This window comes from Orcinus orca, chromosome 2 (genome assembly GCF_937001465.1).
Source record: "Orcinus orca chromosome 2, mOrcOrc1.1, whole genome shotgun sequence".
NCBI classification, from domain to species: Eukaryota; Metazoa; Chordata; class Mammalia; order Artiodactyla; family Delphinidae; genus Orcinus; species Orcinus orca.
Window position 1 is genome coordinate 116498626 of NC_064560.1, and position 24127 is coordinate 116522752.

At 52.6% G+C, this 24127-nt stretch overlaps 1 protein-coding gene across 4 annotated transcripts; it reads right to left on the reverse strand.

Moving 5' to 3' along the window:
* Window positions 1-1020: 1020 nt before the first annotated feature.
* On the reverse strand, window positions 1021-22566 carry TYRO3 (TYRO3 protein tyrosine kinase). Of its 4 annotated transcripts, none has more exons than XM_049706668.1 (20): window positions 22158-22566; window positions 20206-20389; window positions 19881-19981; window positions 18936-19106; window positions 17404-17490; window positions 16507-16622; window positions 13580-13757; window positions 12728-12873; window positions 12060-12204; window positions 11535-11664; window positions 11354-11454; window positions 10971-11066; window positions 10549-10629; window positions 10045-10137; window positions 9465-9586; window positions 8951-9060; window positions 8605-8764; window positions 8271-8407; window positions 6507-6624; window positions 5724-5860 (listed from the first exon to the last, which is right to left on the reverse strand). In XM_049706668.1, exons 1-20 carry the CDS (start codon window positions 22288-22290, stop codon window positions 5855-5857), a joined length of 2415 nt encoding a protein of 804 aa, XP_049562625.1. In that variant the 5' UTR covers window positions 22291-22566; the 3' UTR covers window positions 5724-5854. The 4 variants fall into 4 exon arrangements, with proteins under 4 accessions (XP_033291642.1, XP_049562623.1, XP_049562625.1 ...); XM_049706667.1 differs by having other exon boundaries at window positions 6462-6624; XM_033435751.2 differs by lacking the exon at window positions 6507-6624 and having other exon boundaries at window positions 1021-5860; window positions 22158-22563.
* Window positions 22567-24127: the final 1561 nt, after the last annotated feature.

The following is a 24127-nucleotide window of genomic DNA, read 5'->3' on the forward strand; positions in this document are numbered from 1 at the left end:
AAATTGGGAGATTTGTATTGACGTATACACACTACTATATATAAAATAGATAACTAATAAGAACCTAATGTATAGCACAGGGAACTCAATTCAATACTTTGTAATGACCTATATGGGAACAGAATCTAAAAAAGAGTGGATATATGTATATGTATAACTGACTCACTTTGCTGTACAGCAGAAACTAACACAACATTGTAAATAAACTATACTCCAGTTAAAAAAAATTAATTAAAAAAATTATATGACTCACAGTAAAGAAAATCAAAATGGCTCTTAAAGCTATGAAAAGATACCTCACTCATAATAAGAGAAATACAAACCAAAGTTACAATGAAATACCTTTCTCACTTGTCAGATATGCAAAACTCGCCTATGGAAGGCAATTTGGCAATATTGACCAAAATTTTAAACGCACATTCCTTTGACTCAGCAATTTCTCTTTTAGGAATTTTCCTATAGCTATATTCATAAGTATGAAGCGATATGCCCCCAAAATTCATTGCAGCACTCTTTGTAATAGCAAAGTATGGGAAACAGATGCATATGTACAGCTCGGGAAAAACCTTCAAATGTAGAGGCTTGTAGGGTATATTAGATTTAAATTACATCTATAAAATTGAAACAATAATTGTACCTACTGCACAGGGTTGTTGTGACGTTTAAATGAATTAAAATACCAAAAGAACTTAGAAAAATATCCAGAATATATACCATTAGCTGTTTACTTACACACATACTGTTAATAAAAAGAACAAGAGGCATAATGGCATGTACAGTTACCTACTATTTGTGTAAAAGAAAAGTAAGTATTTGGGAAAATATCCCTTGAAAATTTCACAATTAATCAGTAACTCTGGTTACCTCTGGAGAGAGGAACTGAGGGGCCAGCAGCAAGGCAACTTATTTTCACTGTCTACCTTTGTATACCTGTTAAATTTTTTAACCATGTATATTTGATATCTATTTGAAAAGATAAATTAAATTTTTTAAAGTAGAAAAGTATCAATCAGAAACACATAAAGAAAAAGAAATCAAATTTTATAAGACAAATTATGTTCCAATCTTTTCCATTAATGTTATTATGCTGAAATTATATATTGCAGTCATTGAATGATTTTTCAAGCACTGCTGCACGCTTTCAAATTATTGATGCAGTGTAGTGCTTGCACCTCAAAGTGTGGTCCTCAGGCCAGCAGCATCAGCATCACCTTGGAATTTGTTAGAAATGCAGAATCTCAGGTCCCACCCCACACCTACCGAATCAGAATCTTTATTTTCAACAAGATTCTCAGGTAATTTGACTGTGGCATCTTGTTTGAGGAACGAGGAGCACTGAGCCAGAGGACATAATAAAAAACAAAGATATACAAAACAAAACAAAAACACTGTTCTACTCATCTCTTCTCTTTGACCCCCACCTCTCCAAATTGTTGTGGCTCTGAAACCGAGCAGGACCCTGTGGGGGCACTCCTGTGTACAAAAGCCTTTTTGTGTCCCCCCATTTCTGGTTTGCAGGAAAAAGGCTTCAGCTTCCTAGGCCTTCCCTGAACTCCAAAGGGCAGATTCAAGCAGTTACTAATTAGGGAAATGAGGGAATGCAGAAACAAAGAAAGGCAGTCAAGAAACAATGGGGCAGGTACCTGGTTCCTTCTCAAGGGATATACATAACTGATAAAAATCTCCAAGCCCTTCTACAGGAACTAAGGCCTCCACCCATGTGGAGGACGGTAACTTCAGGCAGAGCACGTGGACCCAGACTGGTTAGAATCAGAACACCACCCTGTTACCTCACCACCAACCAAAGGAAGGTCACACACCCTGCAGCCCTCCCCCACAAATTCTGTCTATAAAAACTCTTCCCTTGGGAATTCCCTGGCAATCCAGTGGTTAGGACTCCATGCTTCCACTGCAGGGGGCACGGGTTTGATCCCTGGTTGGGGAACTAAGATCCCACAAGCCTTGCGGGCACAGCCAAACAAACAGAAACAAACAAACAAAATTCTTCCCCCAAAACTATTGGGGAGTTCGGCCTTTTTGGGCAAGAGCTGCCTGTTCTCCTTGGTGGGTCCTTGCAGTAAACCTTTCTCTGCTCCGAACTTCACCATTTTGGTTTGCTTGGCCTCACTGTGCATCAGGCACATGAACTTGGGTCCGACAACAGCTTGATGATTCTGGAAAACACTGCTGAGTGAAAGAAGGCAAACACAAAATAATCCAACCTACATGATTCCATTTATATGAACTTCAAAACAAACTACACCAATCCATGGTGTTTGAAGTCAGGATAGAGGTTACCTCTGGAGAGGAGAGAGGGGGCAGACATGGGGCAGGGCCCAAGACTTGCTTCTGGAGTGCTGGTAATATTCTGTTTCTTGACCTGGTTACTGGTTATTTGGATCTGTTTGTGAAAATTCTTAAGAACTGTACACTTCTGATGGGTATACTTTTTTGTATGTGTTTTATACTTCCATAAGAAAGTTTTTAAAAATTCCACTATTATCACCTACCTCAAGCCCCTTGACTGTTGGAGGTGCCAAAGTCCAATGTGCTTGGGGAAAAGAGACTGAGCTGCAAAATTACTTAAACCGATTTAATTACTGATAGGTATCTCCGATTTAAATAGATTACTTTGTCACACACACACACACACACTTATTGGAACTCCTGTGCATTTTTAAAGGTGCCTACTATCAACAAGCATTCACCCAAAAGATGACATGTTCGCAATGAAACTTCAGGGTGCTCTCTGGAGTGGTAGGAGAGTTGCACAGGCTCTGCTCTCTTACTTAGTGGGTTTCAAGCCTGGATCAACAAATCATTAGTTACATAACCTTAGACAAGTTACTTACTCTGCATTTCTGTCCTTTTGGAGGATAATTATATTCCCACTTTATAGGAATATTCCCTGTATTAAATGAGATAACATACTTGAAGCACTAGGCACTGTGCCTGGCACATAATAGCAGGAGCCCATTAAGAGCAGACAATTAGGGACTTCCCTGGTGGTCCACTGGTTAAGACTCTGCGTTCCCAAAGCAGGGGGCATGGGTTCAATCCCTGGTCAGGGGACTAGATCCCACATGCTGCGACTAAAAGATCCCACATGCCTCAACAAAGATCCTGAAGATCCTGCAGATCCCGCAAGTGGCAACGAAGATCCCGCATGCCACAACCAAGACCCGGTGCAGCCAAATAAATAAATAAATATTTTAAAAAAGAAAAAAATAGCAGACAATTATTTAAGAGTACAGGACTTCCAAGTCAATAATTCCCAAACATTACCTCACAGATAATGATTACCTGCAGTTAAAGCTAATCACAGGAAGGAAAGATTCTGAAAGCCACTTCCCTGGAAGTTACTTCAGGTCTCATGATCCACATGGGAACAAGAATCTGGAATGCCAGCAACAGGTTTCTCAGGATATTTGCTTTCAGAAGAACCCGCCCCATTCCACTGCCCTCAGCCAGCAGGGCAATACCTGTGTCCCTCACAGTCTTCCCATACTCCTCGACACAGAGAGTGGCTGTTTCTCATGCCTCCTGCGTCTTGTTCCCATAAGCTTGCTCTAAAAGCTTCTAAAGTTTTCAAATGGAAATACTTGAAAGCAAACTTCATGATCTTATTTCAAATCCTCAAGAGGCTCAACATTCTCCTTGCCCACTTATTCCCAGTTTCCTGGCTCCAGGTAACATTGTGAAGGTGAGAGCTGTCTCCACACCCAACAGACAGTCTGATAGAGGGTTAGGAGGCAGCCAAAGTAGTCTCTTTGTCTTTGTTCCAAGATAAAGAACTTTTTCAAAACACGTGCATTTTCAAAAGGTCAGTGGTGGTAGGATTACAGGTATTTGGCATTTTTAAAATGACTTTCTGCATTTTCCTAATCATCTATGACTATGTATTATTTTTACTATAAGATTCTTTGGGACCTTGTGTAATTACAAGAGCACTTTGTGCTCAATGAAGAAAACTTAGAAAACACAAAGGAAAAAAAGTTCCCTTAATCACATCAGGTAAAGATAACAGCTGTGGGGCTTCCCTGGTGGCGCAGTGGTTGAGAGTCGGCCTGCCGATGCAGGGGACGAAGGTTCGTGCCCCGGTCCGGGAGGATCCCGCATGCCACAGAGCGGCTGGGCCCGTGGGCCATGGCCACTGAGCCTGCGCGTCTGGAGCCTGTGTTCCACGACGGGAGAGGCCACAGCAGTGAGAGGCCCGCGTAAGGCAAAAAAAACAAAAACAAACAAACAAACAAAAAACAGCTGTGAACATTCTGGCATATGTCTTTCCAAACTTTTCTCTATGCAGAGATGCTTCATTTTTGTGATCTGGGAAAAAAGTAAACATTTAAGAGACAAGTCTTGGGTCTTTAGTCTTCAATTTATTTCTGTTTTTAAACAGCATCTAATGGCTTGGAAAAGTCCCTAACAGCAAGGGCCTGCCCCATGCACTCCCAGAGGCTCCCCCAACCAGGGCTGGGGTCCAGGCTCCAGTAACTCCCCCTCAGCCACACCAGCCATCAAGCCTACTTTCTCTCCATCTCTGGAGACTTGGGACAGAAGAGGGTCTCCAGTTAGAGGGAAAGATGGCACTAAAGGACACTGCGTGGAAGGATTGGGCTCAGACACAGCTGCCTTGGTTAGTCTTAGGATATTTGGGGATTTGGTAGCATGCTCAGACAGGCTGCGGGAGGGCTCAAAGAGGGGCTCCTGGGCTCCTCTCTGGCCTCACTCATTCCTGGGCAAGCCGTACAGCAGCCCTTGCTCTTGCCGGGCTCAGTGCATTGCCTTTAGAAGCTGGGCAAATGGTAGCCTGTGTAATTCAGCATGCCTTGCTGTGACCTGGTCAGCTGCACTTTACTCCTGGCCTAGACAGGGTGGGTAACCAGGAAGGTGACGAAGATTCAGCCCTGAGGGTCCCACTGCCTCCCGCTACAGGGTTTGGGACCTGACTGTACCAATCCCTTACCAATTCTCACCTAGAGGGGAATAATACAAGGGTATCTCTTTGGGAGGAGGGGCAAACCTGGGCATTTAAACCCCAAGCACAGGCACAGATGGGCCCCCAGGCCAGAGACGCCTCAATGCATGCACTAAAGCAGCAGGGGCAGCTCAGCTAGGAGGCTAGGGGCCCACAAGGTTGGATCTACCCTCGCCCAACTCCTCTCCGCACCCATGGTAACCATGGAAACATAACCACCCCCTCTGCCAGCTGCCTGGGTTTAGACAACCAGGCCTGGCCCACCTCCACCCAGCCAAGGCCTGAACTGATGCCAGGCCAGCCACAGAGTGGTTGCAGGAAGCACTGGGATTGGGTGATTTGGTCAGTCCAGCCTTCCAGCACAGCTTGGGAGGACTACCACAGGAGCCTCCACACCTTGCTGCCTGGGCTGGGGTCAGGCAGGGCTTAGTCAGCCAGCACAGTGGCCAGCAGAGCCAGCCGCATGGCCCCAGATGCCCTCTGCCTGTGGGCTAACAGCTACTGTGGGGTAGTAGCCCTTGCTGCAGCAGCAGCAGCCTCTGGGACTCATTGACGGGGCTGTCTGGCTGCTGCTCCTCCTGCCCAGGCCGCTCAGCCAGCCCCCCGGGGCTGAGGATGTACCGACAGTCACTGGGGGTGCCCCCCACGGCCCCCAGGCCACTGCCATCCCCAGTCCCGCTGCTGGCCGGGTCTCCGCCAGGCAGCTCCAGGTTGCCTCCCTCGGCAGACTCCTGGGCTCCCTCAAGGTTGATATACAAGGGGTCCTGGCTGGCGGATAGCACAGACAGGCGGCCCAGGACATTCTCCAGCTCCATTCGCAGACATGTGAAGCTCGGGCGCTGCTTGGGGTCGGCGCTCCAGCACTGGTACATGAGCTCATACCTGGGGCAGAGAGAAGGGTGAGGGGACGTAGTGAGGAGCCAGAGAAAGGAGAAGGAGGGTCCTTCTCTCAAAAGCAGAGGCCCTTTAATCATATGAAGCCAGGATTTAGAAAAATGTGATTGAGGGAGTTCTCTGGTGGCCTAGTGGTTAAGATTCTGGGCTTTCACTGCTGTGGCCCCGGTTCAACCCCTGGTCAGGGAATTGAGATCCCACAATCCGAGCAGTGCAGCCAAAAATTTTTAAAAAATTTAAAAAGAAAGAAAAAGAAAATAAGATGTAATTGAACACTCTAATGTATAGGGCTTACTATGTATCTGGCACTCTTCTAAGCATTTTACATTTATTATTAATTCTCCCAATACTGTGAAATAAGTGATCCCTATTTTACCAACGTTCAAACTGAGGCACAGAGAGGTTAAGAACCTTGACTAAGGTCACACAGGTAGAAAGTGATGAAGCTAGGTGGGTCGGGTCCAGAGTCCCTCTTACACTATTTTGGGAAGGGGTAGTAGGAGTGTTTTTGTCTTGTGGAACACAGCCTGGAGTCAGGGTTATTTTACGGGGGTGATTTGGGAATCTACCCTTTGTCCTAAATCCTCACCTGTTCAGGGGGTCTTAAATCCTCATTGTTCATGAGGATTCTCACCTTCGAGAATCTGAGAAAAGCTTCCAGCCCTTTTCCCCTGGCAGGGACACTTTTTACAATTTCAGGAGCTTTGCAGATTCCCTGAGGTCTTATCCCTGTTCCCAGGGAATGCCTCATGCTGAGAAAAAATAAGTAAGTAAATAAATAACAGGAAAGGATTGAGACCAGATCTAGTCATAGCAAATGCCTGACTTTCTTGCCTGTGCCCACGATAAAAGCCCCAAACACTCCTCCGACTCCAGCCCTCCTAACAGGGGCCTCCAACGATGGGGGGAATCATGCCAGACACTGAATAGGTCGTGGGAATGGTCCAGGCCATGGGTATGTGGCCAGGCTGGAATACACTGTCAAGGCCATGCCAGGAGCCAACTGGCGCCTGTCCACCAGGCTGCCTGGTGGGAGGCCAGCGCCTGCCCACCCTCTATTGACAACACTAACTCCAGCCCCAGATGACACTAAGCCAGGGCCTGGTTCCCACTGCCCAGCAGAACCTCTGTGGCTCCAGAGGCCCAGGCAGGCTACAGCCACCGGGAGACCTGACCTTTCTGCCCCTGACATGCCTGAGCTCTGCTGAGACGTAGGGCCTGGTTCATGTACTCAAATTGCCCTCTCTCCCACAGTCCAACCTCAGGGCACTTCAAACCCACTGTCCTAGAGAAAGAGGACCCTACCATTCAGGCTGAGCCTTCCTCTGCCTGTCTCCATTCTTGGACCTCTTGAGGTCCAACCCCAGAGCAGGAAATAGGTTTGTGGACTCCTTCCCTCACTAGGACTTGTACTAGTGAAAAGGTCCCCCGGAGGCCCAGGGAAACTCTGGCTTGCATGGGGTGGGGTGGTAGAATAATACTAGAATAGACAAATCATAGTTGGGTTCATGGTTAATAGGCACATTCTAAAATCACACAGATCTAGATTCAAGTCCCAACTCATTCACTTAATCGCTGTGTGACCTGGGTCATGTTACTTACCCTCTTTAATCCTAGTTCCTCATCTACAAAATGGGAATAATAATAGTCTTTTCCTCATAGGGTTAGAGGAGGATTACCTGAAAGAATGCCTGTAAAGAACCCAGCTAATGTTAGTGATACTGTCTTCTAGTCACAAGGGGCTCATGACTCTCCCCCGTGCAGTGAGTGTATCACCACCCTGCCCCACTCCCAAGGGCTCCGGGCTTCCAGAAAGGAGAGGAGGCAGTACCCTTCTCCCAGGATCTCAGTTTGTTATCTTAGGTCTCTCCACTCCCTCAGAGAGGAGGCCAAGACAAGAAAGGAACCCAACCTCCCGCCCCCAGCGCCCCCTCCCTGTCAAGCAAGGAATGTGAGGGAGCAGCAGTTTTTTTCCTGCCCCTGTGCAGCACTCCCTGAGGGGGAGGGAGAGCTCAGCCTTAGGGAAGGAGTGGGGGTGGGGAAGAGGTGACAGGGAAACCTGCACTGTTGCTCAACCCTGCACCTTCTGCCCTTAGGTGGGATTCCTGGTTCTCCCTGGAAACTGGAGAAAACAGAGTGATAGGAAAAGGCTGGAGCAAGAAACATGGGATGGTAAAGGGGGAGAGAAAGAAAACAGGAGCAGTAGATGAAGAGGGAGTTTGGGGTAGAGGTCAGACTTCCCTCTAATGATGAGGACATGTCCACAAAAAAAAAAGAAAAAAAATTAAAGTTTAGTTGTGGATCGGAGCTCCCAGTGGGCCAGCAGCTGTTGCGGCGGCCATGAGCTGAAACCCCAAATACCTGTTTCCTCCCAGAATCCCCTTCCTGGGGCACTCACACGTCCTCCATACACTCCGGAGGCTGTTTCAGGCGGTTCCCGCCGATGAGGTAGTTGTAAATCTCAGCGTTCTCAATGCCAGCATACGGCGTCTGCCCACGAGTCATGATCTCCCACATGGTCACCCCGAAGGCCCACTGGGACAGAATCGAGGTTGGAGGGGAGATGTCACTAGGTTTCCTGAGCCAGGCAGAGTCCCGGGGCAAGCATATCTTGGGGCTCCGGGGCCTCATAATGGGGCAGCCAAAGCCCAGAGAGCAGTGCTAAAGGTCCACCCACGCACTAGTCCGCACTACTGTGTTACCGTCAAGTCTCACTCTGCCGCCCTGCTCACCACGTCACTGTGCACAGTATACAAGTTGTCAGCCAGGCTCTCCAGGGCCAGCCACTTGACGGGCAGTTTGGAGGCACAGCCCTGACGATAGTAGTCCCCACTATAGATCTTCCGGGAGAGTCCAAAGTCGGCCACGCACACCGTCATGTCTTCCGCCAGCCTGTGAGGAGTGTCGGAGGATGGGGTCAGCCTTCTGCCAGGCTGGCAGCCTAAATCCAGAGCATCTTTGTTCTCAAGCCGTCCCCTCACGTAGCAGATACTGTCCCAGGTGGGAGCTGACCATTAGCTAGCTCTTCCTGGCACTGCTTCCTGCCTCCCAACCCCGAGCCCTCCAGAATTCACATACATGCAGTTCCGAGCAGCCAGGTCTCGGTGGATAAAGTTCCGGGAGCTCAGGTACTCCATGCCACAGGCAATGTCCACCATGAACCGAACCAGGGTCTGCAGGGGCAGGTTCTGGTGGGCAGACAGGGCGAGCTCAGGCTAGACCCAGTCAGGGCAGGATGAATGGGATTCCCTGGCCAGAAAGCCTAAAGACTGTCCTCAGATTCACTGAAAGGAAGGGGATGAAGGGGCTTCCCAGTGCAAGGAAGCCTTGGCAAATCTGAGGGAGAGCACCCAAAAGTCAAGACTCCCCCAGTCTGGGGCTCCACGGGACTCTTCTCTCAGGAAGGGGCCTTGCCCAGCCTAAATTCCCAGCAGGGATTTGTGAAGGAGAAGGAAGCCTGTTAGCAAAAAAAGTCAAACTTGGAGCCCACCTTCTCCCAACCAACTCAGTTGGCCCTATCCACCAAGCCAACCTCTCTCCCAGGGTCTTTGTCCCTTTCCAACTCCTGGCTGCTCCCACCCCAGGCACTCACAAAGGGGTTCTCCCCAATCCGGGAGGCGAGCAGGAAGGCGTGCAGGTCCCCGTGCTTCATGAAAGGCAGGATGACCATGGGGGTGGGGAGACGGCCTTTGGCCCTGCTCCGGAGGCTCACCCCTGGGGACAAGGGAGAGTCAGTGGGGCACATAAAGGTCAAGGCAAGGTTCAGGTTCAAGGTCAGGTTCAAGGTCAAGGTCAAGGTTCAGGCATCTGTATGAGACCCTACCTGCTGGGTTCTACCTCTAGCCCTGGTTCTGCTACCTCTTTCCTCATTAAGTTCCACACTGGCCTGGTGACTACCCAGGAGGGACTCTGGCTGCCCCCCCAGTCTCTGGAGCATCTTCTCTGTCCCCTCTTCCTCTGTTTATATGAGCAGCCTTCATGGAACAGGGTCTGCAAACTGAACTCCTTACCTAGAGCCTGATCAGATTTCAGCCAGGCCGCTCCTTGCTCTTTTGGTGTCTGCTTACTCACCAGGCGAAGTCCGAACTTCTCTCCCACAGAACTGCCCTCGCAGTTGGGGGAGCGTAGTTTTAGCCCTATTTTACATTTACCTCCCCCAAGAAGGGGCTCACCAACAAGCTTGGCCACGTGTGGGTGGTCAAACTCCTTCATGCAAGCCGCTTCCCTGAGGAACTCTTCAATGTCGCTTGAGGCAATTATGTCAGCTGGGAGGAAAGGAGGGAGGGAGTGAGGGAAATGTGCCCCCAGTGGGCCCAGGAAACAGTCCGCCCATGAGCAGGAGAAACTCCCACGGGCTGGTGCTATCCAACAATTTCTCCACTCGCTCATGCCTTCCCTTTGGTTTGGAGAGTCAAACGGCTCAACCAACCACAGCTTTAATCACCCCGAGTGAAACCAGAGGACAGTCACTGCGGACAGCAGGGGACAAAGGCTGGGGCACCAATGAGTGTGGGTTTATGCCTGTGAATTATTGACATGGTACAGACAGCATCCCACTTAGTGCTAACTCGTCTTGCAAAGTCTAGGGGCCTAACAGAGCCTGCTTCAGGATCAGCCACCCCTTTCACCCTCCCAAGTGACGTCCTCACTCCACTCCAGTACTATTCTCCACTCACCTTTCAGCATCTTTACAGCCACTTTCACAAAGGAGCCATCCTCCTGCTTCAACTGGGCCTCCCTCACTGAACCAAACTCTCCTAGGAACCGATCCAAATGATGGTAAGTCCCCTTGGCCTCCTGTCCCCAACCCAGAGCCCTCCCAGGGGACCCCTCATAGGGACACAAAATCATTAGACTCTGGGGCCACTGAAAGAGGCTCCCTCCTTCATAGCAAAGCAAAGTATGCTGGGCTGGGTGTGATGACACCTCATCCCTCCTCGTTCACAGCCTCCATTCCCCCAAACATCCCAAACCCAGGAGTCTACAAGCATATGCCGTTCATAGGAGCTGACCTAAATCCACACACTCAGAGTGACGGAAGCAACCAAACACACCGGGACATGGCAACTCATGCCAATCCCTGCACAGCCTCACACACCTTTGCCCAACATCCGGCCCAGGGTGAACTGCTGCTCTGGGATGAGTACATCCTCCAGTTTGTCCTTCAGCTCATCACTGATGCCCAAGCTGTCCACTGTGGGGAGGTGGGTGGTGAGAAAGGGGAGGGACCTCTTTGGTTCCAGATCCAAAACCCAGCCTGCCTCCTGCACCCCAGACTCCACCCTCAAAGCAGAGATGAGCTTAGGTGAGCTCTCCCACAGCTGGGCCGGCGATTTCCATGAGGATGGGTCTGTGTCTTTTCCACGGTGTGCTTAGGACTCATCAAGGTTCAGACCTATTGGTCAAATTAATAAGAGGAATGCAGATAGGGGTCCAAGATAACCCACTTTTTCCTCCTATGGCTCCCCACCACTCACTCACGTGTGGCCTCGATGCGCTCGGGCCTTTCCCGATTGAAGGATCGTGCTGCCCGGAAATGAACTGCCGGCTCCCCCCGGGCCATGACACTGTCAAAGGCTTGCCTAAAGGGAAACCCAGGACTTGGAGTCAGCTCCAAGGTCTTCAGTTACCACCTGCCTCTCCCTCTGTGCCCCCGCCTTACCCAAACCGTGTCTCCTTCCGTGTCTTTCGAAGCAGGATGAGGGCCAGGGCAGCAGCCGTCACCAGGGCTGTCAGCACACCCAGGACCACAGGCACCCAGGATGTGCGGCTGTGGGGAGCACCCCGCCGGCCTGTGGGAGACAGGGGCAGGAAGCAGCACGAGCTAGCCTGATTCCAAGGAGGTCCTTTAGAATTTTCCAGTGATGGCCATCTGGCCTGGTCAAGAGGCTCCTCTCACTCAGTAAGGGTCCAGAGTGGAAAGAGGTTCCAAAGGAAGAGCCAAGGGTTCCTACTCTGTCAGTGACAGGCGCTGACTGTTGGGACCTACAGCACGACCAGGGATTTCTATGCTAGCTGGAGGGCAGGGGGAGGAGAAGGAGATACAACCCTGGCCTCAAGTGCTTGACTCTGAGTCTTTGGGCCTCTTCAGAGGGGAGGCACTGCCAGCCTCCTCCCATCAGTGTAGGTTGCCCTTGAAAGCCTCCATCCCCTGCCCCCTTCCCCTTACAGGTCTTGCAGGTCTTACCTGCATGGGCATGAGAAGAGACCACCAGCGGCTGACTCCAGGGCCCACAGCCAACTGCACTGGAGACACACACACGCACAATCAGGTCCTTCTGGGGATCCCAGCCCGTCAGGTTGGCCCTGGTCCCCTCCACTGTCAGCTCACCCTGCAGCCAGGAAAAACCCCCATCGCACACCGAGCCTGAGTAAAAGGCCTCCAGCTGGGGCCTGAAGTCAGAAAAAGGTCTCGCTAGGAACGTGGGAGGTTAGGGACACTGTGGGTTCAGGGGCTGCAGGAACACAACCTGCTGGGAGTCATCACATTCCTGCCGCAGGCTGCAGAGGCCTCTCCTGAACACAAACAAGGCTCAGTCCGAGAATGCAGACGTGGGGGATGGGCGGGAACTGGGGGGTGGGGGAGGATAAGAAGGCTTTATCTGTGTCCTTCCCCAGTTTGTGCAGGAATGCGCTTCCTGCTTTCTTTTCAAAGTGGACACTGGAGGCAATCTTAACAGGAGACATAATCCAATGAAGAGTGCAGCTTGCAGGGGAGGGCGGAAGGGGTAGACTCCCCGGGATGGTAACAGGCCCACCAAGGCCCCCAGGCTCACCAAGGACAGCCCTTCTGAAGCTCAGAAGGCCTCAGAGCCCTGAGGGCCGACTCTAGTAGTCAGCAGAAGTTTTCCTTACCTGGGTTCCGTTGTCTTGAACCCAGGACAGTTTATAGGGTCCCAGAGGGCCTTCTAAAGGACCTTCAGGGATCACTTCTTCCCACTCCAGGATGAGGCCTGAGTCTGTGTGGATGGCATGGAGGTTCTGGGGAGCAGTGGCTGGGGCTGTTCCCAAAAAAAGAAGGTTGCTAAGAGCCCTGCCCTACCCACCACCGCTATCCCATGCAGGTCTTTGGAACCAACTCCAAAGAACCAAATAGCTCAGAGAACGACACATGGGGGAAAAGTCTGCTTCCCAGGTCTGACTGCTCTCACCCATCGCTCTGGGGAGTACGGGTGGGTAATGGCAGGACCCGTACCATCCCAGTTAGGCAGGGTATTGCTCTTCATCACCTTGGTTACTGCCTCAGCAACATCCTTCACTCTCCTCTCACAACCCTGCCAGCCTCCTTGCAATTGCTAGGAACTCCAAGCAAGTTTGTGCCATAGGGTCATTGTACTTTGTGCCCTCTTCCTGCAGTGATTTCCCCCAAATATGGCTCTTTCCTTATCATTCAGACCTCAGATCTGTGTATGGGGGTACTCCTGGAGCACCCTGGGGCACTCTTCACCACCATATTACCTGATCTTTCCCACTTTGCTTGTCTGCCCCACCCACTAGAACTAGAGCTGAATGGGAGGGGGACTGGATTTATCTCCAGGTAGCAACAGGCCCTCAGTAAAGTGTTTGCTGACTGATGCATGATCCTCCCTCTCAGGTAGCCCTCTCTCAATCAACGCCATTCAGAACTGGAGCCAACACTACCCCTACTACCCCAGCCCCCGGCCCCATTCATCCATGCCCAGGTACTCTGCTCTGCAAGTCCCTTACCTAGACCCTTTGTCCGAAAGGGCACCCAGTCAGCATATGGAGAAGGCCCCAAGGCATTGGCACAGCGAACCCTGAGGCTATAGTTGGTGGCAGGTGCCAGGTCCCGGAGCAGACAGGTAAAAGGTGGCACAGGGACCACAACAGCCAGGACCTCCCAGCCTCCTGGGGCCTGAGTCACCTACAGAAAAACAGAAAATTAATTATGTGGGACTTCTCTGGTGGCACAGTGGTTAAGAATCTGCCTGCCAATGCAGGGGACGTGGGTTCAATCCCTGGTCCCGGAAGATCTCACATGCCGCAGAGCAACTAAGCCCGTGAGCCACAACTACTAAGCCCATGTGCCACAACTACTGAGCCCACATGCCCTAGAGCCCATGCTCCACAAGAGAAGCCACCACAATAAGAAGCCTGCGCACCGCAACGAACAGTAGCCCCCGCTCACCACAACTGGAGAAAGCCCACGTGCAGCAACGAAGACCCAATGCCGCCAAAAATAAATAAATAAAATTTATTTTAAAAAAAGAAAATTAGGGCTTCCCTGGTGGCACAGTGGTTAAGAATCCGCCTGCCAATGCAGGGGACATGGGTTCAAGCCCTGCTCCGGGAAGATCCCACGCGCCACGGAGCAGCTAAGCCCATGAGCCACAACTACTGAGCCTGTGCTCTAGGGCCCGCGTGCCACACTACTGAGCCCGCGTGCCACAACTACTGAAGCTCACGCACCTAGAGCCCGTGCTCCGCAACAAGACAAGCCACCGCAATGAGAAGCCCGCGCACCACAACAAAGAGTAGCCCCCGCTCGCCACAACTAGAGAAAACCCCCGTGCAGCAAAGAAGACCCAATGCAGCCAAAAATAAATAAATAATTTTTTTAAAAAATAAAGGAAATTAATGATGTAAGGCAGGGAGGTTTCTTAGGCATGTGAGATGAGATGGAAGATGGGACAGGTAGGGGGATGGTTGGGGGACTTGAGTTAATGCCTCTTCAAGTCTATCAGCAGAATAGCCAAGACTTGGAAACAACCTAAATGTCCACTAACAGATGAATGGATAAAAAAGATGTGGTACATATATACACAATGGAGTATTACTCAGCCATAAAAAAGAATGAGATAATGCCATTTGCAGCAACATGGATGGACCTAGAGATTATCATACTAAACGAAGTAAGTCAGGAAGAGAAAGACAAATACCATATGATATCATTTATATATGGAATCTAAAATACGACATAAATGAACGTACCTACGAAACAGAAACAGATTCACAGACAGAGAACAGACTTGTGGTTGCCAAGGGGGAGAGCGGAGGAGGAGGGAACGATTGGGAGTTTGGGATTAGCAGATGCAAACTTGTATTATATAGGATGGATAAACAACAAAATCCTACTGTATAGCACAGAGAACTATATTCAGCATCCTGTGATAAATCATAATGGAATACGAAAATATATATATAACTGAGTCACTTTGCTATACAGCAGAAATTAACACAACATTGTAAATCAACTATACTTCAATTAAAAAAGTCTATCAGCAGACACTTGCAACCCACCCCTTCCCACCCGCCAGCACACCAGGTTCCATGCCTCCATGTCTTTGCAAACGCTGTTCCCTTTGCTGAGAATAACCTTCCTAGCAAAGTCCAACTCATCCTTTAAGATTCAATGCAAATACCACTCTCTCTGTGAAAGTCTTTCTCAAATACTCGAGAAAATCCATGCCCCTTTCTGTTTGATGCATAATTATGTTAGAGTGGATACCACTCTTTGTAACTGTTTACATGCCAATGCAAACTCTCAGAGCAAAGTAACTGGGAGCCTATGGGCACCATGAAACAGGCCTGCTCCTTACATTTTGGGGACCCAGGGCAAGAGTACAAATGGAGATCCAGTGTACCATATGACTAAATATTTAAACGTTAAAAATCAGCGAAAAGACTATTAAGTAAAATATTTTCTATCTTAATGTATTGACAAACAAAGCTACAAAACAACCTGGAAGATCGGGTTTACATTTATAATTCTCCAAATCCTTGGGAGTCCCAAGCCAGAATGTGGTGGCACAAGAAGAGCCAGGCTCCAGCCAAAGGTCTGCAACATGAGGGACATCACGTGCATGGCTGTGGACAGTGCTGCCTGCATACCTACTCCCCCTCAAATGGCTGCCCTTTGAGCTTAGAGGTGCACATACCTTAGCATGATCCATCCTTGGGAGGATGGACCAGGGAGAGGCCCATATAGGCCCCAGAAGCAGACTCAAATTAAGGGGAGAGGGGTGTGTCCTGGTGAGCTGGATGGGAGTGTTCCCTTGGCCCTACGGATTCCCTGCCCAGGGGCAAGGGGTGCAACCAAAGGAGGGCCAGAGTGGGATACTCGAAAGGGTGGAGCCGAGAGCAGGGGCCTTTGTTGCCCAAGAGAACTGCCTAGAACCATGTCAAAGGTGCTCATTAAATACCTTTTGAGTGAACAGACAAAAATGAACAAGCCTGAATTGCCTCATTTTTAGTATCATCTTACCCAGCTTTCCCACTGTCTGGGGCCTAGGACCTCTTCTGGTCCCCCCGTTCTCTTTGGCATGGGTCAGAGGTTGGGGCACAAGAATGCAGGTATCAGATAAGTTAAAGGTTTGGGTTTTCACCCACATAAGAAAAACTCTTCCAGGTATCCCCAATCTGCTCTAGTCATCTGTTTTCCAGCCTGAAGAATGCACAGGTTGAGCCGATCTGCCGTCACTTGATTGCTAGAGCACCCTATGATAAGGGGCAGTGGCCAGGGCTCTTCCTGGTAAGGGAATGTCACCTGAATAGAGCTGGAGACCAAGCCCCATGGGCAAGACTAGGTAAACGTGATACCACTGTCAACAAAGTGCCACCGAGGCAGCCAGAAGGGGCACAGCCAGGAGAGCCTGTCCGCCCTCTCAGCCTACCTGGACCGTACAGGATTGGAGCAGGGCTTGGCCATCAGCACCTGGCGTCCAGGCCACACTAGCATTGCTGCTGGAGAGCTTCGTCACTGTGATGTTGAAGGGGGCTGCAGGCAGTGCTGTGGATGGGGACTTAGAGTCAGTGCCCAGGGAGGATAGAAAAAGAGGGAGAAAGCATGGGAGTCGAGCCTTGAGTTCCTCCCTAGGGTTCCCCCCCAAAAAAACTTAAGATGGCTACTCAGCACGCCCAGGACCACAGTAATACACAAGTCAAGCCACTGGCAGCGAACAGCTGCTTATAACCCGAGAGAGCGCCTAGGCTGTGGAGAGAGGTTACTGCTCCCTGAATCGGGGGCCCTGTCTGACCAAGAAATAGGGTAAGATAATGTGTGTCTGGCGGCGGGGGGCGGGGGGGGAGCATGGCACCTCGGCCTTGGGAGATACCAGTGAGAGGCAGCTGACCCTGCGGCCACAGCCCATTCCTGCACACACCGGCTCTCTTCCCCTTTCCACCCTGCCCGCTGTGCACAGCAGCCCTTTGGGTCTCCTCTATCATCCTGCTAGGCTGTTATCCCCACCCCCATTCCCTCGACAGGGGCTGGCAGAAGCAAGATTGGGCCTGAGCCTTGACCATCTCCTGCTGGTTCCCTCCCTCCTTCCCTCCCAAGGACTCTGCTTCGTGATGGGAAATCTACTGTGACGTCAGGTTTCTATTCTCATCTCAGCCATGGCAGGGTCTCAGGTGCTCCCACTAGGAATGGGGCCATGCCAATTAACCCCTCATCCGTCAGATCCCAGCAGGACCCAGGCGAGCTGGAACAGCAAACAATTCTAACTTCACCCACAGCCTGCTGAGAACGCCCCTGCCTTACCGCCCCTCACCTCCCAGGGTCCTCCTACCTTGAAGACGAACAGTGGCTGGGCGAGAAGAGGCCAGGCCTTTTACGTTGTGAGCTTCACAGGAGAACACAGTGCTCTGGGTCACCCCTGGGGTCAGAAAACCTCAGTCAGCACCGCCCCCCAGCATCAAGTCCCACTCAGTCTGGGATTGGGGATAGTCAGGCTCTGGGTCTGAATATCCTACAATATCCAGCCAAAGGAAAGGTTCCACAGTGTGGGCCCGGATATAAATCCCAGGGCTGGGGCTCTGTTTTCTCATCTCCCAAATGGGAGAATTGTGAGAACCAACTGATGCAACATATGTAAAGTGCACGGCACACAGTAAAGCACTTGAGAAATGTTATACTGCCCCTCCCACCACAATCCCATCTCCCGCGGACAGTACAAAGCTGCCTCCCTTTTCTGGTCACTACTTTATTGCACATTCCAGGGCCCTTCTCTATTTGCTCTGTGCCATATCATTGTTCTATTTGCAGAGTCACTGCCTTTCAATAGTTCTCTGCTCCTTATGCATGTGTCTTATCTCCCCAGTTATACTAATTCCTGGGGGGCTGGACCGATGGCTTCTATTTCCTTTGTACTCCCTTGATCTCCCATGGTGCCTAGCACAGTGTGCTGTGTGGAGTGGGAGTTCAGTGAGTGCTTATTCTCAAGCTGGCTACCTGACGGTCCCAACCACGCACATCTGGAGAGAACTGAATCCAACCTCCCTTCTCATCTGCTCCAACCCAGCGCCTCCTGAACAGGATCAGATCCTGCAGTCCACCTCCTTTGAAGATGCGTATTCCTAAGGGACTTGGCAGATCAGAGTCCGTCCCTCCCACCTTACAGTACATGAGACTAAGCTCAGACTCCCATCTTTTTCGGCCAGTTCAAGCCTTGACCAGAAACATTAACTTTGTTTCACAGGTTAGCAAGTCTCACAAGTGTGTAAGGTATGTGCCTGAGGATCCTGGGGTCCAGGTGGGTGGGCAGGCGTGGCTGCTTCTGGTCTAACTCTGTGGAGGTGTGGACAGATACAATTGTTTGGGAAAGGTTTGGAGATTTCTGGAAAAGGCCATTAGAAGAGGAGGCCCCTGTATCTTTGTGCTGGTTTCCCCCTCCCCCTTTTCCTTCCCCCTGCCATTCCCCACTCTGCAGCCTGAGACTCTTTACTTCTAGGCAAGTCTGCCAGACACTCCTCTTAGCTCTGCATGGGCTGGTTCCTGGCTTCTTCCCTTGGGAGGGGTGGGGGGGGGATGGGTGCCCCTGGTCCCACACATTAATCTTCCAGGGCCAGCTGTGCACGGCCTAGACTGCTGTGAACGAAGGAAAGAGGCTCCAGCATCTCCTTAGGCACACGCAGCAGGATCACCACTAATCAGCCCACCAGGCCAGCCTAGCACACCTGACTAATGAGCTTAGTAATGGTGGGTGCAGCTCACGAACCCAGGCACTCTGGACACTCACGACCGCAGGCTCAGTGATTTAAGCAGATTTGAACTCTGCCAGCCTCACCACCCCTGCTCAAAGCCCCTCCTGAGGCTGCTCACCTGTTACATTTAAAACGGAAGGAGAGGGAGCAGGTCCCCCAACCTTCGTGCCTCCTCTCCACCAGACAATGGTAACAGGTTCTGGGGGACCCACGGCCTCACAAAACAGTTGGAAAGGGGCATTGGGTGGCACTGCCAGATCTTTTGGCTCCACAGTGAAAAATGGCACACCTAGGGGGAAAAAGGCGGGTGGGGAGTGAGCCTTGCCACCTCTCAGCTTCCGACTGCCCAAGCCACAAGTCTGCTACCATCTGAAGCCCTCTATGCGGAAGGTCCCACGGGCCCTTATGATTGGGTCAACTGCAGAACAGGCATCTGGCTTGAGGGGGGAAGCTTCTCTTCTTTGGCCCCATCAGGGATATTCTTTATGCTGTACCCTTGGGCCTGACAGATTCTCCCTTTTCAGACCTGCTCTAACAGCCCTTCTCAAAGCAAGGGAAGAGGCAGAGGGTGGGGAGTTGGGGGAGGGGCAGTAAGGGAGGGGGAGGGGGCGGGAGCTTTAGCAGAGTTCTGCTGGCAGGCCCCAGATCCCGTTCAGAGCCCTTTGTTACTTTCTTAGTCACTTTGTTTTCCGGGGTTGCACAGCTTTGAGCTCCTGCAGCTGCGGATCCTTCCTCCCCTCCCCCATCCCTCCCCCTCCTGGCCTGGCCACTTGGCAGAACAGGGTCCAGCCCCAGATGGGTGCTTGAGGCTTGTTTGTCAGACAACTGAAACTTGACTGCACCCCATAGATGATGGGTCTTAGTTGCCCCTCTGGCTCTCAAATACCCAGACTCCAGTGGGTATGGTCTTCCATGGCTGCTCCAGGCCTGGAGTCTGGCGCAATCAGGTCCCAGAGGGCAGTGGGGCAGCCCAGCTTCCACTCAGATTTCTTGGGCATAGGGTGGTCACTAGCAGACAGCATCTGCTCCAGGCCAACACGCCCAAGTGGCTCTGCCTCCTCACCTTCTACCGTGAGCCACACTGGCTGGGAGGTCTCGGTTTCGCCCCCATCCTCCACCTGGCACCAGTACCGGCCCGCATCAGAGCGCTCCACTGACTTCAGGCTGTGGAAACAGGACACCAGGTCTCCCAGGGTCAAGGAGGGCAGCTCTGCTGGGCAGATTCAATGGGTTCAGCCTGCCCCCACTTCTAGAAGTCTCCGCAGGTTGCCGAATAAAAAAACCACAGACCTCTGGGCATCAGCATTGCCCCCAGCTCCCAAACCCCATGGAAAGAGCACAACGTGTCCCCAGGCTGGCATCCCACACCTTCCCCCACGGTCCTGCACCTGAGGAAGCCAATCCAGTGCTGCTCACTGACTGGGATGTACACCTGATCCACGCTCTGGACCACAGCCCCGTCCTTCACCCACTGTATCTCAGGCTCCTCCATCCCCTCCACGCTGCAGTTGAGCTTCACCGGCTGCCCCTGAGACACTGTCAGCTTCACTGGGGCTCCCATGAGCTTCAGGCCTGAGAGGTGGGAAGGAGAATGTGTCATTCTGCTTGAGAGGGATCCTGTCTCGAGAAATATCCCCCATCCTACTCCAAAACCTAGGTTCTGTGTCAGGGGGCTCATTATCAGCCAATGGCCAAGTAAGCAGAGGCAGGACAGTGTGGGAGGGAAGGTAGCCTGGACCCGGGCTGGGGGAAGGAGCATGACAAGCTCTCCAGGCACCATTTCTGCCACTGCCAAGTTCCTCCCAGCTGTAAGGAAGTGACTTCTTCCCCGTACCTCCCTGCTGGGCAATGTTAAGTCAGGCCCAACCACCAAAAGGAAAGCAAGCCAGGCTACAACAGTGGGGCGCTTTCATACACCTGGGGTAGGTACTGCCCTGGGAATCACTGCTGCACCCAGTCAGTGCAACAGGCAGCCAGCTCTCCACCCAAGGTGTCAGCCTAGGCCCTGCACTGCTGCTGGCATCCCCCTGCACCCTACCCTAGCAAATGTAAGGAGGCTGAAGAAGGGAAGGAGGGGGTGCTCCCCTGAAGTGGAGAACATATGGCTGCAAAACCACGTCAGAAAACACATGGCAGCCTTCCTGGCAGCCAGCCGCTCTATTAATACCTGAATGGGTGCAGGGGTAGGCGCTGGGAAGGTAGGAGGTAGAAGGGAGGGGAGGGGCCCTGAACAGGGAGCCCGAAACCCCTGAGCTACTCTCACACCAACAGGGGCACTACCCTCTGAACACATACACACATACACACACACACACACACACACACACACACACACACACACACACACCCTCAGAGAGCGGCAGGTGAACTATCAACATAGCTGAAATCCAGTTCTGCTTCTTCCTGCCCTTTGCTGTGTGATGCAAGGCAAATCCTGAGCGCTCTGATCCTAAGATACATACACCCTTCCGCTTGTAAATACTTGTCACTCTTTCCCTTCCCTTCCCTGAGATGCTGATAAGGCAGGGAGTGCTGTCTGAAAAGAAGGTGCCTGCTGGGTGGCTGCTGCTCTGCCCTGTGTCTCTTCCTACTCCCTTCACCCTCTCAGGACCAGCCACAGCGCAAGGAGGTGTAGCCTTACACCCCATACATGCCCAGCAGTCCCAGGGGTGTGCAGTGTGAACTTGGGGATCCCGGTGCTGCAAGAAGCACTCCTGCCATTGGCAAATGCCTCATGGCTATGTGGGAACACAAGGCTGAGCAAAGATCAGCAACCCTGCCCCAGACCATCCTCTCCAACACGCCCAGTTTCAGGAAGCTCGGAAAAGGCACCGCGACTAGAGTACGCCCAGGTGTTTTCTGTGACTGGGCGCTCTCGAAGCCCCTGTACCTACATGATGTAGGGGTGCCGGTGGGTGCTCAGTCCCAGCCCCTGTGGCTTCAGAGTGGGACCTTCGTTTGTGTGGGGCGGGTAGATGTGGTCCCCAGGACTGGGAGGGGAGAGCAAACAGCTAGGAGCGTCGAGGCGGGAAACGCCAATCCCAAACACCCCCCGCTGACCACTCGGCCCGCAGCCCCGCTCCTTTCCTTACAACCCCGCCAGATGAGCCCGGACGCGAGAAAGTTGGGGGGTGGGGGCCGCGACCCGAGATCCCGCGGCGAACGCACCGCTGAGCCCCCTCCCCCCTCCCGAGCCTCGGCCTTCCAGCTTGGAGCCCCCCGCCCAATTCTCCGGCCCGCCCAGGCCCGGGGCTCGCTCGGCTGCCGTCCCCGGGCTCCGACACCGACCGCGCCCTTCCGCAGCCCCCCGCTTTCCGCCGCCCCCCGGGCCAGCCCCTACCTGCGGCCGCGGGCTCGGGGAGCAGCAGAGCGGTTAGACCCGCCAGCAGCAGCAGCAGCGGCGACGGCGACGGCGGCGGCGGCGGCGGCAGCGGCGGGAGCCCCGACCGCCCCATGCTCCGCCTCAGCGCCATCGGCGGCGACCCCGCACCATGCCGGGCCCGGCCCGCGAGCGACCAGGGAGGAGGGACTGGAGGAGGAGGAGGGAGTGGAGGAGGAAGGAGTGGAGGAGGAGGGAGAAGAAGGAGGAGGAGGAGGAGGGAGGAGGGCCGAGGGAGGGGCGGGGGCCGGCCCGAGGGGCGGCGCTGCGGCCCGCACTCCGAGACCCGCACCCGCTGCGAGTCGCCGCGGCGGCCGTCAGCCGCGCGGGGTCCCAAGGCCGCTTTTGGGCCACCGCGCTCCTTCCACAGCCGTCGCCGCCGTCGCCGCCGCCGCTGATTCATGTTCTTCTCGGAGCCGCCGCCTCCTCCCCGGCCGGCCCGCCCGCCGGCAGCCGGAGCTCGTACCGCCCCCCCGCGGAACCCCGGGCGGCTCGCTCCGAGCTCCAACCCGGCCGCTGACTGCCCGGCCTCCGGCCGACCTCCCCCCGCAGACCTCCGCAGCCCCGGCCGGCACCCCCTGCCCCAGCTGCCCCAAGGCCGGATCCACGGATCTGGCTCGGTCCCCTACACGGGCACCCCAGCCGCGCCCCTCCTTTCCCTAAGGACTCCAGCATCTTTTCAAACCCAACACCCCAGATCCTTCCCTCCAAACCTTGCTAGAAGCCTCTACCACACCCCAACTTTTGTCCAAACTGATCACAGAACCCAGCACCCTCCTCTCAACACAGAAAGTATCCCCTAGATACTCCCAACCATGAGGCCCCCTGAAATTGTCGTGACTCAGTGCTCCCGCCACAGGATATACTAGCACACCTTCCTGCCTCTTTCATGAGCCTTTCGCCCAAATTCCCCATCTTCGTACTCCATTTCCCACCCCTTTATCTCCAAGACCTTGGGCCTTGGGTCTTGAGTTTTCTGAGATCTTGGTAATACTCAGGTTTTATCTGCTATCCCCACTGCTACACTACATAGGTCAAAGCCCAATGGCCCATATCTTTTGGGGCTGTCATTCTCCCTAGTTGCTTCCTCTGCTTTTTGCCTCCATGCCCCAGGATGTGGTGTGAAAGTTGGCTGTCTTCACAATATCCAATAAAACATTAGCTATTATTAGTAGACCACCTTGCACACAGTAGGCACGCCATAAGTAAGTAGACAGATGCCTGTTAAATGAATGAATAATTGCCTCAGAACTTGGCCTGCCCCACAACCAGTAATCAAGGGGATGGCCGTGCCCACAGACATCCTGTCAGGCAGAGAAAGAGCTAGTTCCAAATCCAGTCTACCAAATGTTCCCCTCCTCTTTCCCTTGCCTTTACTGTCCCCAGGAGCCTACACTCCAAAGGGCCCTTCCCAGAAGTCCTGGTTGGGGAGGAGGGACAAGCCACTCAGTGCCCCCTCCAACCCACCTTCCACTTCCCTGCAGCCTCATTGGATCTTTTCAGGGATTCTCCTGAGCAGCAGAGGCCTGCCTCTTCTTCCTCTTGGCCCCATCAGTGCTTGTTTATTAATTATACTAATGATAACAACAGTAGCAGTGCAGGGCGGCAGCCTCAGGCCCAGCTGGGGGTGCCCCCAGGCGGCATCACAGGGAGAAGCGCTGTTAGAGTTGGATGGCAGGGGCCTGAGCCTCCATTTCACTGAGAGCTCAGGCAATTTTCTGGGGCGCTGTGGGTCAGCTTCAGGACTCTTTCCTAAAGGAAAAGCCTTGCTCCATTCCAGAATCCACAGTGTCTGAGCTCAGGCTGAGTCGGATCAGGGCAGGCAGACAACAGTCTGGGGCTGAAGCCAGATTCACCGGGGCCATGGCTACTGCGGCAGTGCGGTTGCTGCAGCCCTGAACTTGAGCACTTATTTCTCAAGGTCCTCTCTC